Genomic DNA, 15,402 nt, shown 5'->3' on the forward strand with positions numbered 1-15,402 from the left:
AATCGGTGATTTCTTCTGTGCTTCATGCCACCACCACCACACTGGAAAACTCACCAGATAACCATGACCTCTTGCTTAAGAGTAGGTCTATATGTGCTTTAAAACATCCAGGGCTGCATCCAGGGCTTCTCCCTCACAGTATCACCCGGATTATCATAGAATCAGAGGGGAGAAAGACTCTAATAGCATAAAACCTTCTTATTAAATTGACCAATTTATACAGCAGGATTCTTATTTACATAAACAAATGCTAATACATTTTCTTAAGTGTTGTCAAATTCCATTTGTTCAACACATATCAGTCAGTGTATGGTGACCTTAAATGAATTGTTATAATACGAAAGCAATAAAAGTGAGCGCTCTTGTGGGTAAGCAGCTAGACACTCAAGGAAACCAAATAAAGCCTTGTGGAAAACGCATAAAAAAACATGCAGCGCTAGTCAGTAAAATAAGGTACAAAATTATTCCAAATGACTAAAAAGACAATGAAGCAGTCATAAAATGATTCTAAAATAATGTAAACAAATGTTCCGTATTGCAACCAAAAACTTATTGATAGTCTATATATAGTGTTCCCCTTTAAAATCCGCAGTGATGTTCCAAGTAATGTAGAGAGATTGTGCACTCACCAGATGCACAATGTAAATGTGCATACAGAAAAATCCACAGAAGCCTCCTTTAAGGGTCTGGTCTGGGATGGGGGAAGATATCCTCCCTCTAGGTGGTTGGACTGGTCAGGAACACACAGAGATAATCCTCCCTCTGAGTGGGTGGTAGTAACAGGAGCACACGGGGTGATAAGAAGATCCAGCTGGCCAGAGATCCCTTTAAGGGATAGGTGGGTTCAGGTGCCTGGATACAGGATCTCCCTTCTCTGGAATCTTTAGTGTTGCTGGATCAGGCAGGTGCTATGAATAAATAACTTCACCAGGGGGAGTATAGGAAATACTCATAGTGTAGTAGTTAATATATGTAACATTTATTAAAGAGTAGCCATAATAAAAACATAAGTAATTCGCTCAAATGAATGCAGAGTATGGCAGCAGTGTGCAGCATATGAGAAAATGCAGAGTATGACAGCGGTGTGCATCGGACTAACCGTCCAGAAAAAAAAGATGTCCGCCGGGCCTCCGCGTGGCTCCGGCGACTTAACGTCACAGCGTCTTTGCCCCTTCTGACGCGTCTCGTGCGCACGCACGTCTTCAGAGGCAGAGGCTGAAGAAGTGGACGGAACATTTATTTACATTATTTTAGAATCATTTTATGACTGCTTCATTGTCTTTTTAGTCATTTGGAATAATTTTGTACCTTATTTTACTGACTAGCGCTGCACGTTTTTTTATGCGTAATAGTTATAATAATTTAACTTATTTTTTGAGTTTCATTGGCCATATATTTAGCCTTTTATTATTTCCATCAAATGGATGGCTTTCTCAATCCAAGAATTTAAATATATATATATATATATATATAAAAATATAAAGTATGAAAATGATATAAAATTTATAAAGTTATCAAAATCTAAAAAAAAAAATTTAAACAAAATACTCAGAAATTAAAAATTTGCAGTAAAGCAGTTTAAATCAATATCTATGTTATTAGATCACATATGATTTTACATGATTTATATTTAGTTATAGGAGCGCTGTATACTGAGAGCACAACTTGTATTATACAGTTGCTGGAGTTGTGGGCCTTTTAGCGCGGGTGTTGATGGTTTAAATACATTTTGGTATATAAAGGCTTAACTTTAATTCTTAACAATGTCACAGACAATGTGCTTGGAATTGCTTGTAAAATTGGATTTGGTGAATAATCCAACCAGGGAGGTTTGCATAATTATTGATTTTACCAGGTCAATGTATTTTATTTATTTCAGGGGTATGACACTCTGTGACACTGTAACAAAATACAATTTAACGCATGCAGACCTTTGGGCTGGATTATTAGCAAATACTGAGCAGAAGGTGTATCATAAAAGCAATTAAATAAAAGACATTTTAAATCTGTTTTGTCATATTTCCAGATGTCAGAAAAAGAGTGGCTACTATAGGTGTCAGGTCTTCAAACAACTGCTTTCTCTAATGTTACCTAAAAGCTTGTGTTGATGGGCAAATGGAGCTCGCTTTCAGGTGTGTTCTGCTTGCATTCGGGATCAGTTTGAGATGCTTCTGAGGTCATTTACTATTTGTTGACAAGCATATCTTACCTGAATTTGGCCTCTAAAGGTGCAATAACTTGCTTCAATCTGCTTTTGCTACCCCATTGACTTGTATGAGGAGAAAAGCAGTTATGACATGAAAAAAAGCCCATCAACACATTCCCCAATATACAAAAGGTGAAGGTTGACTGGCTGCAACATAGGCATTTCTATGAGACATTTTTAGTAAATAAAACATTTAAACTTCCAATGTATGTTTGTTCCTAGATGCCCCATGAATCTACTGTGGAGCATATTCATGTAGATATTAATGAATCTGAATCCCCAATGGCAACAAGAAACCGCAGTTCCCTGGACTACAAAGACTCTGACTTCAAGCGACATCATTTGACCCGCTCCATCAGTGAAATCAAACCTCCCAACCTCTTCCCACAGGCCCCACAGGAGATTACACACTGCCATGATGAGGATGATGATGAGGAGGAGGAAGAAGAGGAGGAGGAAGAGGAAGAGTAAAATCCTGCAAGACAAGCATTATCCTAAACAGGATATAATATTACCACAAGTCACTGTAATATTTTACAAAGAAACATTTCCTCCCATGAGAGAATTTTCCATTCACTCAGAGAAAGAAACATTTCTTTTTCTCTGGATTTGATTTCCTTTCTGATTTCCCGTCCAACGTTCTGAATGCAAGTTGGCATTTGCACTCACTTCCTCCAAGTCATACATTTCTGTCAGAGAGTTCCATGGACCTCTTCTGTGAGAGATGTGGCACAGTATTTACTACATTCTGTTTTCTATTGTAGTTTTTATACTTCCAAATCCATCCCGCAGTGTGTTGTCTGCAGAGCTAATGGATAATGAGGCACACAGCTCCTTTGAGCACATATGTTTTGTATATTACAGAATAGCACCTTCTCTCTGGCGCTGTAGTTAGTGAATTATTTAGTATTGGCAGTGGAGCGCTTGATGTGTTCCATTTCGGTTACCAGGTAATGGTTGTCCTGTATGACGTCCATTCACTGATATTGGGGATTTGCTGTGTTCCTCTGATCGGAAAATAGCGATGTGAGCTCCCTCTTGTGGACGATAATATCCTGGCAAAGTCTAATAGAATTGCCAGTGGCAGCCTATGCTCTTATGCAGTGCATGTCACATTTATCCAGCATAGTACTTGTGCTGCAACTTGTCATTAAATGCGCTGTGGTGGAATCATCTCTTTTATGTTATGAAAGGACCGTTTTAAAGGGAACCTAGCATCAAGATGCAATGTCTGCTTATTCTTTCCTGCCCCAACCCTCTATATAAAAAGGTGACATAAAAGAAAAAAACAATTCTGGTAAAAATATAATTACCTTATGGCACTGTTTCCACCCATAGTGATTAGAAGAGGGTGATGTCATGGTTCCTCCTGTGAGATCCTGGGAAAGCTGAGGATCACAGATCTTGGGACAAGATGACACAATGCAGTGAAGTTTGAATCCTTTACTTTCTCAGGATTTTGCCAGGAGGATGTTGCCCTCACCAAGGCACCACAGGCAGAGCTCACAGTTGTAGGGTAGGTATATATTTTTTAAAACCTTTAATGCCACATTTTTACATAGGCTGGCAGAAATCTAAAGGATAGGCATTTTGGTGCAGGGTCTGCTTTAATGAATAGATCTGTTATTTGCAGTGAGCTATAGCGACAAGTCAGATTTCCTCTTTTCTCAGTTGTTAGCAGACTGTTGAAAAGTATCTTCTGATTGGCTGCTTGTGTTACACTGAATAACAGTTTAATCCAAATACATGGCTGCCTCCACTGTATTCCTAATTATTCATGCTTGCACAGTGTTGCAAAGTGTAAGTTGAGTTTTGCTGTGATTTTTTTTTTTTATATCCAAAAATCACCTATTTTATATCCAAAAATCACCTAGGTGAGCATTTGTGGCCTCTTGGACTACTGTTATCAAATGCTTTGCTTTGTATTGCTCTGGAAAAACTGTAAGGGTTGACAATACTGTTCTAGCTAGTGCTTTTGTGTTCAACGACATTTACAGAGCGCGTTGTTAGAAAGTATTTAACTAGAAAAGCACAATACAGGACAGCACAATGCTGCAGATTTGTGTTTGTCAATAAATCACACTCATTTATTACATGTTCATTCCCTCCATGATAGAAGGGCAGGCGGTTTTATGTATATTGCAGCATGGGCACCTACACATGTCACATCTATGTCATATCTTAGACGGTACACACAGGGTTGTCATTTCATCCTGCTAATGTGATTTCTCAGCAAGTGCAGACATTGAGATATGTCATAGGAAAATGCTGATGAGATAAGTGGCAGGTAACCTGTTGTCTGTCTCTGCTATGCATTGTAAGCACTTCATCTGCCAAGAAGCAAAATGTGGAAGCTGGATTAATGGACCAATACACCTACAATACAGCTTGCCTCATATAAAAGAACTGTTCATAAGATTCACAAATATATATGTAAGAATGTATATATTTACACTTCACTTAAAGTGAACACGTTTTACAAATGGAGGGCAAAGCAACAGGTTAACTTTGTTACAGCCCTCCACAGCATTTACTTACATTTGTTTGGTTCCACTCAGTTGTGTCATATGCTCCTCCACACTGGGAAGTAACAGTATTTTCATTGCCTCCCGAATCTGATCAGAGCATCAGGGGAATGAAGGAGAGGTAGGTAAATGCTTCTGGGAGGGTGGGGATGAGGGGCCATGCAAACCTGTTGTTTTGCCCTGAATAAAAAACACACATTTGCAGTAGGGAATTAGACATGGTATTTAGGGTTAAGGAACCTCTGATTTATCTGTCATTCATTTATTTTTTTTTCTTTTCTGGTTGACATGCTTTGTAAAGCAGTGTAACAGGAAGTCAGCCATGTTTTAGTAAAATTACCCTCTTCCGTACATACATTTACTAAGTGTGGAAGGACTAGATCCTCTGGCAGGTTTTTATTTTTTATTCCAGGCTTCCTTTTTCTTTCTGTCCAACTGATATTCAGGTCATCTTCCTGAGCTGAACAGGTTATCCCTTTCTATATAATACTATGGAGAATATGCTAGGAAGCCAGTGACACTGTCACCAAGAGAATTTTCCCAAGGAACAGGAAGTTCAGCCTGCCACAATATCCTGCTTATCAGTGAAGGGAAATCCTCTCAGTGGGCAAAAGAACATGACAGAGGATCCAACTCTTTAAAAAATAGAAACATTTCGAGTTCCAAAATCAGAGCTAGTAAACTGATATATATATATATATATGTATGTACTGCTGGTGAATATTATTAGTTGCAGTTCAGATCTTGGTAAATGAACATGTATTTATATTTATTGGACCCTTAAGGAGAGTCAATTGGCATGCAATAGCTTTTACATTATTCCAAAACACAGTATAGACTGGTATACACATATATAATGTTTTCTGAGCCCAGTCTGGCCAGAAAGTGAACAGAGATCTCTGTGTCCTGCCACTGATGGATAGTATGAATGATCATTTGGGTAGCTGTGACATCACTTCTCTTTTTCTGCATTATAGAGTATGTGTTTTATCTTCAGCAACCCTGTATTGATCATATTCAAAACACAGACCAACTAATTCATGTTCTGTAGAAGAAACATAGGAAACTTTGTTTTACCCATTTACAGAACTATATAATACATTAAGCATGTTGGCATTATATTGTAGTGCAGGACTGTGTTTTCAGAAGTCATTCTGCTTTCAGGGCATGCTGAGACCTCTAGTGCTAGCAAAGTTTGACAGGTCCTCTTATTGATACTCATGTGCAGAAACTGTAGCGGATCCATATACAGCCCTGCTGCAGTTCGGTACTTACTGATGTCAGTAGTTGTAGAATCATTAGAAATATACAATCTACAAAAAAAACATATTTTGAAAGAACTCTCCAAGTTTGTATGAACATCTAATTCTCTAACCTTTCATATACATAGTCTATGCCCTTCAACCAATGTGTATGTTGATCTTTTCTTTTAACCAATACATTTTATTCATATAAGATTTTAATTTAATTTTGTAGTTATTTTGCATGTTTTATAGGCTTAAAAATAAGTTCTGCCACTATATCTGTTTTTCCAACAGGGTATTTAGGACTGATAACATATTTATCCTTGTTTGACGCATTATTTTGTTTATTGAAAGTGACCAATATAGTGTATTGCAGCTTTTGTTTCTGTTGAGATTGCAAGGTTTATAATGTGATTTATTTTTTTAGCTTGTAGTTTCTTTACTATTTCTGAAGAGTGAGTCCACCCATAATTGAGGTAGAAACAGGTTAGTAAAATAGGTGGGTGGAGCTAGGAACTTGGTGCAGGAATCCTGTCACTGTGGTCCTCAATTGGCAAGAGATACCAGTGAGCATCCAGTCAGCATCCACTTAAAACTAAAAAAAAATCCACATTTAGGAATGTGGTTGTAAAGGTAAAGGTTTTTTTTTCTTAATGCATTCTCTGCATGAAGGTAAAGAAAAACCTTTAACAGTAACTCCCCTGTAGCCCCCCCCCCCCCCAAATACTCATCCGAGCCTGATTTTGGTCCAGTGTTGCGCTCATCTGCCCTCTCCCCACTCTCACAGGCTCAGTTGAGAGCAGCGGGCGACATTGGCTCCTGTTGCTGTTAGTCAAAACCTGTGTCAGGGGGGCAGGTTCAAGCTGAGTTGTGTGTTTGAATACATGCAAACAGCCCAGCTCGGGGTTGAGCACACACAAAAGCCTCAATAGGAAGCGGCTTGCTATGGGAACACTTGGCAGGAGCAGCGGCAGGGTACCCCAGAAGAGGCAGTTTGGGTCCACTCTGTTTAAAAGCACTGTACAGAGCAGGTAAGTATCACATGTTAAATATTTAATGAAAAAAAATAAAGCTTTACAATCACTTTAAAATTTTACACAACACCTTTTTTAGTGGCCATTCTTTATCTCCTGCCTTATATATGGGATAGATGTTCAGTACTATGGTTTTTTTTTTCTCCAGTTACCTTTATTTTTGTATTGATATCCTTTACATGATGTATGAATAGTTTAAAGAAGAGGTGATAATGGGCTCCAGTGGTATCGCCTCTCCTTGGGCTTGGTCTGATGCATACTTTCTTTCTATATGGTCTGTGACTGAACTGCCTGCAGTTCCAGGTTCAGTGGTTCCAGTCAGTGGTTCCAGTTCCATAGTCTACTCTTCAACACATTTCATGACAAGCCTTAATTCATACCAACCAGACAGGAGGCCCAAATTACCCAGTCACATCCCCCTTCTGCTTTTCAAGAGGTAGTTTAGAAAATGAATCCTGAAATCCAATAGATCACCATTGGCAGTGTTTCCACTTTTTTGCTTCATTGTTCATAAATCAGCTTTACAGTACAATCTTTAAAGCAGAACTCCAGCCAAAGTTTTTATTTTCCAATTTTCCCACTGCACGGGTTAACAGCTTTTCCCTGAGCCCCTGGACAAAACAAGCAATCTGTCCTCAGATCCTCTGGAAAACAGTGTGCCCCCCTGTCCAGCGGTGGACTGTTCCTGCTGTCCTCTTTCCGGAGCTAGTCTATGGGCGTGATGATGTCAGGAACAGCGCATTCACAACACAAGACTGCTGGAGCGGTGGGGAATGGTCTTGCGCTTGGAGTAGCGGTGAATTAGGTAAGTATATCTCAACTTTCTGAACCCGAACAAAAACAAGCATTTAATCCATGCAGTGCTGGCACAGCCCAACTGCAAGGGAAAATAAAAATAATGCCCAGAATCCTTTAAATATAACTGTTTGATGGCTTTACTGCTGTCTCTGGTGCATTTACTGCACTATAGAACTATTTCTTTATCATGTCATTGTTTTGTTAGATCCATTCACACACACATACTTAAACTCTGACGCTGTTTTGATTAGATTTGAACATACTCATTCATACTGTGCTTTATTATTTAAAATATACCCAAGACCTTATTAGTATAGTAATTTTAGTATATAATGATGTGGGATATTAAATCTGCCACATATAGATCACCACAAACATGATCTCAGAACAGTATGCAGTGTTCCTATGTATATCCTGTAAATATTGACATAGGCTGGGGTAAAATTTGAACTTGGGGGTTTACAAAAACCTTGGATAGAATGAATTGAGACTGCTCATCCCTTACACCTTATCCTCTATCTCTTGTTTGAATTTATTGGGTGGCTGTCAAGACAAATGAGTTGTAAAGATAAATATTTACTGCTAAATGACAGCTGTTGGGTAACATACCAACAATTTCAAAGCCCAACTTCAGCCAAAGCTTTTTTAAAGCTGAACGGGGACATTACAAAACTTCCTTTGCAATGGGGCTTACCCTACACTACAAGGGTTAATTGCTCATTGTTGTCCATTATAATTTTACTTGACTTATCCCTCACTCCCCCAGCAGCCAGTGCTTTCCTATTCCCGCCAACACTTCAGGCTGTGGGTGGGCCCTCAAGGTCCTTGCAATACAGCACTGCTGGTCCTGCATTGTATGTTATGTCAGAGTTTCTGCGACCAACAATGCAAAAGAGAAGAGGGTATAGGGGAGCAGGGAAAAAGGAAGCCTGCGGGAGTGAGGGATAAGGTAAGTAAAGTGGCTTTTCAATAGTACCCTGGATAAAAATGAGCATTTAACCCTTTCATTGTGGGGTTGGGGCCCTCTGCAAGGGTAGCTTTGAGTTTCCCCCTGAGTTTAGCTTTAATTGTGGATAACATGAGGAGGGTTAGAACATCCTATGTCACCATTGAGATTTCCTCAATGCTATCGGGATATTTTTGTTTTCTCTTTCTGTTCTGACACTCATCACCTGGACAGGAATGAGGGTAAATTTCCTTCATAAGGACACAGAAAGCAATAAAATCCTGATAGAGGTTTTAAATCTTCCTTGCCCTCCTGGATAAGGTGTGTTTATTGTTGCCTATGTCCCTGTTGGGTGAGAGGGATTTCCAATCCTCTCACACAAAGGACAACTGTTCAGGTGATTCAAAAAGGAGGAAACATACTCCATTACTACATGGGAAGCCAAAAAGAAAAGCACACAATCCATGGTGTCATATGGGTGAAGTTCTTGTAGATCCTGGGAAAGGTAGTTGAGGTGTGTCCAATGATTAACAGACTGATTTTAATGCAAGCACTAATTACATCTATCATGAAATTTAGTTTAATATAAATAAAATGTCACACATTAGGGTAAGTCATATTGTCATGTGAGTTGAGTATTCGACTATAGAGGAATCATCACACGATGTTTTACCAGCGATGTCACGGTTTCATATTAGTATGATTGGCTGAGTGTTGGGTACAGGTGTGCATATGCTGGCTTATTACAACAACAGATTCAAATGTTACTAAACCCAGGACAGTGCATTCACTATATCTGGTCTCCCACAGTACCTAGAACATGGAAATGCAATAACTTTAGTAAATATAAACTGCTAAATACCTTTTACTTTATACCTTTAGAGCAGTCTTGTGGCTTCTATCAGTGTCCAGCTGAGCACTGGTTAAAGCTTGTAGGAAGAGTTTTCTCTAGGAGGATGCAGAACCCCTGACCTCTGCTGATTGCCTGTGCTGATCACATGCACTTTCCCAAAAAAAAAAACCTCTCTAGCAATACACACCAAATTGAGCATGTGCAGAGTGACCACACGATATGTCTTATCAGGAGATAAGGGGGAGACATTGGAAAAAGGTGAGAATCAGAGAAATCAGGATCAAACAGCATTTTTACACAATGCAGAGGATTAACCCCTTAGTATCCACAGTGAGTATAACAAGCATGCTTTCCTGCATATACAGACTGATTTTACTGTTGTGGGTTAATAACACTAAAGTGATTCTAAAGGCTTGTTTTTTTTTTTAAGAAAAAAATAACATGTCTATACTTACCTGCTGTTTGCAGTGGTTTTTGCACAGAGCAGCCTGGATCCTCATCTTCTCGGGTCCCCCGAAGGCTCTCTTGGCCCCTCCCTCCTGTTGGGTTCTCCCAGAGCAAACAGCTTGCTATGGGGGCACCTGCTGCTCCGTGTGTCCATTCACGCACACAGCCACAGCTCAGCCCCGCCCCCTCACGCTTCTCATTGGCTGTGACATAAGGATCCCACTTCTGTCTCAGCCAATGAGAAGAGGGAGTCTGGGGATATCTGAGACTCCAGTGCACATTGCTGAATTGAGAGGGGGCTTAGGTGAGTATTGGGGGGGCTGCACACAGAAGGTAAAAAGCCTCGAGTCTTTAGAACCCCTTTAAGCCATTTTAGACCTGATCTAATGTAAACACGGATGTTGTGAGAACAACTCCAGGGTATACATCAAGATCTATTTATCAAAGTTTTCAGACATGGTTCACACAACTTTCAACTATAATTCAGTTTTCAAGATTCACATTGAAAATGTGTGAATGTTTGGTGAAAGTTGTGTGACTGGAGTGAAATCATGAAAAAATAGACCCCTTAGAGCCTAATAAGCAACTGCCTGATATTGAGTAGTTGGCATATAAATTTGGGGTGCATTTGTAAAGTGGACCATCATAAAGTCACATATGTTGCTGAGTGACAGCCAATCAGATCTTTACAGCTTGGCCAAGGATGTGTATGGCTTTATCTGTTAAACATGATTTGTATTGCTTATGTGTGTGTGTGCCAAGACCTCCCAACATGGTTGTTTCTCCTGCCCAGATCATACGATAGATCTCATTTTCCTAATGTGGTCTTATTTTGTAGCACCTAATTGTCATGTATAGTAAGAGGGCAGAGACATGCCCATCGTGTGACTATAGGTGGGATTTCTTGTTCTTTTACTTTGCTAGATGAAGTTTTGGTTAGACTCCTAGCTTAAAAAAATGTTTTACTGAATCTGGAATTTGCACAGTGAAAATGTTCTGGATACTGTTTGTGTATAATTGCCTTTTCTTCCTGTGTTTGGGAAATCCCAGATGAACTATTCATTTCTCTGCAAGATGCTGGACAATGATCTGCGCACACTGTAGCTGGAAGCATGCTTCTTGTGGAGGCTCTGCTTATTGGGACGGTGCATTCACTTTCACCGCTAGTTTCATACTCTCTTCTGAGTTCCTTTCTTTACTGGTTTGTAAATTTCACTATACTGTACAATCAATAAATTTTAAGCAGCTATGCTTTTTCTGTGTGTTCCTTTTTATTTGTGTGTATGTGTTTTTCTAATTTGCAGTTTTATATCAGACTTGATAAAATAATTTTGAATAGTTTGTGACTTTTGCTTTACATCGGAGCATTATGCTTTGCCCTAAAAATAATCAGCAGAGTCAATGTTAAAGATTCCAACAACTATTTTTGGGCTCGTTCACACCATAGTGCAGAGATGTCAGTTTTTCTGCATGTGTTCTGCAAGGGCACAAAAAAACAAGGGAGGAAGAACCAGTCATCAGTTTAAAAATTGCAGCCAGGCTGGTCCAAACAAACGATTTGCATTATAGAGCGATGCGGCCGCTGAGTATGTTGTAATGAACTCTACTAACATTAGTTACATAGACTAACCAGTACTATCTTCCAGTATCAATGTTAGTGACTTCTGGTCTGCAAGAGTTGGGCTTAGTGTTTCTCTGCCATTCAGCAGGAGCCTTGTATTTTTATCAGCAAATATAAGGCTTTCTGATTGGCCAAAGTAGAAAGGCAAGGAGGATGACCTCACGATTTTCTCCTTGGCCAATCATTGGAAATCTAATATTGATCCATAAAATACAATGCTTCTCCTGAATGGCAGAGGCGCACTCAGCCTGACTCCCTTTAATTCCAGCAGCAGACGGGAAGTCGCCCCTACTACTTCTATACAGAGCACCGCTCACTGTATATAGCTAATGCCACTACAGTCCATTACAGAACACACAGTGGCAACCAGTTGACCTCTGAAAGGTTTTACCCCCTTCATGACCAGGGCAATTTTATTGCTATTCAGCACTGTGCTACTTAAATTGGCAATTGCACAGTCATGCAACACTGTATCAAAATTAAATATAATTTTTTTCACACGAATAGAGTTGTCTGTTTTTTTTATTGTTTATTATATAAATGGGGGGGGCAGCTCATATGTTTGTGGATCACTTTTGTACCCTGATGTGAATAGCATATTTTCACCTTTAATAGGTGCAAATATTTTTAAAATAAAGTATAGCTTTCCCAGATGCGAAGGCTATGTATAAGGCATTAGTGTTGTCTCCACCAACAGGAATTCAAGCCTCTGCCTTAAAGGAAGCCTTCAAAATATGTAGACTACGAATCATAGAAGGTGGCTTCATTGAAGAGGAGGATCTGAGACAGCGCAAAACTCAATAAACATGCTTTTTGGTTCAGGGGCTTGGCTTTAAGAATAAATTTATGAAGTGAAATTGCTGGCAAAAAGATTCTCAGTTTCTTATAGCTTAAGTATACAATTGTGTATATAATATCAGCAAAAATTAAAATCTGTCTTCTAAAGTGAGCTTTGTAAGACCCACATACTGATTTGAACCACCATCTGACAGACATCCTTCCTATGAGGCAGGGTTCTTAACCTCTGTGCTAGCACCTTAACTGCTAGATGCCATGAACATTTTCATTGTATGATTTGTGGGGTCAAAGAATTGATTCAGCTTCTTAAGTCAATACAGAGGTACATCTTTCAGCCAGCAGATTGCCTTGGTGGTGAAGGCTGTAGCTTAAAGAGTGAGAACGTTTGGAGTAGGACCCTGGTTCAAGCCCTGGGACATGCTTCACCATGAATGAAGCAGTATTTGAATGATGGTATAATAAGAAATTTTTGAGGTGCCTACTTAAAGAATGTTTTAAACAGCCAGTCCAGGCAGAGTGGCTGTGTATGTATATATATACACACACATTGAGCGTTCTCATTCATGCTGATATATGCAGCAAGACACAGGCATTTTTGGTCCCTATAATCTAAAGATTGAAGGCTGGGACACATGTGATAAAGTGACTTGTCCAAGGTCACAAGGAGCCAAAGTGAGAATAAGATCCCACGTTTTCAGGAAGTCTCCCATGACTATGCTGGCCATCAGAGTACTAAACCTGCAAGTGGTGGCTCCTTCACAAGTGAAAGCCGACATGTGGATTCGAACCCATGCCTGTCAGGAAGTCTCCCATGGCTGCACTGGCCGTCAGAGTACTTAACCTGTAAGCTGTGGTGGCTTCACTAAATAGCACTCTCATTCTTTTGGTTCATGAAGATTAGCTGGTGGTGACAGCACAGCCTACATGGACCTTCATAATCCAACAGAGACATCCAACCTCCTGCTAATACAATAGCCCAATGGTTAAATTGAAAGCCTTTGAAGTTGTTTTATGATTGAGCACAAGTTTCTGAAGCCACATATATTTTCTTTTCATTGTTAGTACAATTATAATGTAAAATTTTAAACTATAGCTGCCACATAAATTATTTAGATGCTCCAGTATTGGTTTATTTAGGGGGCAACTGGCCTTGACAGAACTTAACATTCAATTGGTGGCTCTCTCACAAGGGGAGGTCAATATGTAGATTGGAACCCAGGCTTTTTCGGAAGGCTCCAGAGTCTATACCAGCCATCAGAGTACTTAAGATATACAATGGAGAAAATAACTGTTTGATCCCCTGCAGATTTTGTACATTTACCCACCTACATAGAAATGAAGGGTCTATAATTTTTGTATCATAGGTGCATTTAAATGTTAGAGACAGAATATCAACCAAAAATCAAAAAAAACACGATACAAATGTTATAAATTGAGTTGCAGTTTAGTGAGTAAAATAAGAATTTGTGCTTGAAAAATCTCGTTAGAGAAAAAGTTTTATACAAAACTTTTCAGTAGGCTGTAAGTTACTGGTAACACTGCTACACAAAACTTCTGGGTGGGTCAGATCACATGTTCCCTGCTGGGTGCTGTAGTTCTTCCCACTATCCACTACTCCACACAGTATAAAGCCTTTGAAACTATGTAATTCTGGTTTATGTTTGAGTGTCACTTTTAAGAAATCATTTGCCTATATATTTACTATATAATTGAGCAGTTGAAAGAATGGCTGGCATAAGAGGAAAGAAGGGGCACGTGTCCAAGGCAGAGTGTAGATATGGGGGCGGGCACACTGGGAGCTCTGTCCCCTATGTTCCCTGGCTATCTGCAGAGTCACTCCTGTGAGAAGCAGTAGAGGCCCAATAGCTGTTGAAGGGAGAAGAGAGCAGGCACCTGCCAAGAACAAACCTCTGACTCAGTGCCGCTGAGAAGTGAGGGCAGACTACACGTCTTCCTTGTCATGTGAAGGAGGGAGGCAGAGGACAGCACTGTTGGGGGGTTGATGTCAAGGAAGCGTGAGAACACTACTATGAAAGGGGTGGGGAATGATGTAAAGAGGGAGCTGAAGACACTCATCAAGAGGTGATCATGATTTGAAAGGGGAGAGGACTGTGATGGGCAGGGGGGATTGAGGACACTTATTTAAGAACAGGTTTAGATCTGTGCCCATATCATGGGTATGTCAGCCTATTATGCTTAATGGGCTGCACTACCTGCGAGAAACATGGAGAAATCACACTGCATCAAGACACAGGGTGCTGCAGCAACATGTGGTTGGGCACTTAAGAAACTGCGCCACAAATGCCGATGTATGGGGGTGCCATTAATAATTAATGGTGCCTCTGCTCTTCTTCTAAAGTGTAAAGCATTCCTCTGCAGGTCAGACACATGCAATTTTGAATGCATTCTCCAGCTGCAGAAATGGGAACCTAGCTTAAGAGGAGAGGGGGGCTGTGATGTGAAGGACCTGAATCATCACACAAACAAGAGATTCAGACCTCTGCTGGAAGAAAATTTTGCTGGCCGGACCAATTAATTAAATACCCCTGTAATAGAGACTAAACTGCTCTATAATTGTTCAGAAAAAAAATGGATCTCAGCTGATGCAGCCTAGTGCTTAAAGGTGCATTTATGTGCATTTCTTTTCACACTGCAGCCTGTAAAGCATTGCAGTGCCAGGATCCTGCAGCCTCAGTGCACTGAGGGTTATTTACTAAAACTGCAGAGTACAATATCTCATTGTTATTATTATTATACAGGATTTATATAGTGCCAACAGTTTGCTCAGCGCTTTACAATATAACGGGAGACAATACAGCAACAATACAGTTCAATACAAGAGGGATAGGAGGGCTTGATCCTTGGAGTTTATAATCCAAGATGCAACTCTGCATAGAAACCAATCAGCTTCCAGGTTTTATTTTCAAAGC

At 39.8% G+C, this 15,402-nt stretch overlaps 1 protein-coding gene across 4 annotated transcripts in view; it reads left to right on the forward strand.

The window, feature by feature from the left end:
* NT5C2 (5'-nucleotidase, cytosolic II) overlaps positions 1–11,302 on the forward strand; it is a 158,503-nt gene extending 147,201 nt beyond the window's left edge. For all 4 annotated transcript variants that reach the window (XM_089690241.1, XM_089690240.1, XM_089690239.1 and 1 more), the window contains one exon: positions 2,429–11,302. In XM_089690241.1, coding sequence (XP_089546367.1) covers positions 2,429–2,677 — 249 coding nt within the window. In that variant the 3' untranslated portion in view covers positions 2,678–11,302. The remainder of the gene's footprint in view (positions 1–2,428) is intronic.
* The last annotated feature ends 4,100 nt before the right edge of the window (positions 11,303–15,402 follow it).

The sequence above is a fragment of the Staurois parvus genome, unplaced genomic scaffold (assembly GCF_062004578.1).
Source record: "Staurois parvus isolate SC_StPar_1 unplaced genomic scaffold, SC_StPar_1.0 ptg000525l, whole genome shotgun sequence".
NCBI lineage: Eukaryota > Metazoa > Chordata > Amphibia > Anura > Ranidae > Staurois > Staurois parvus.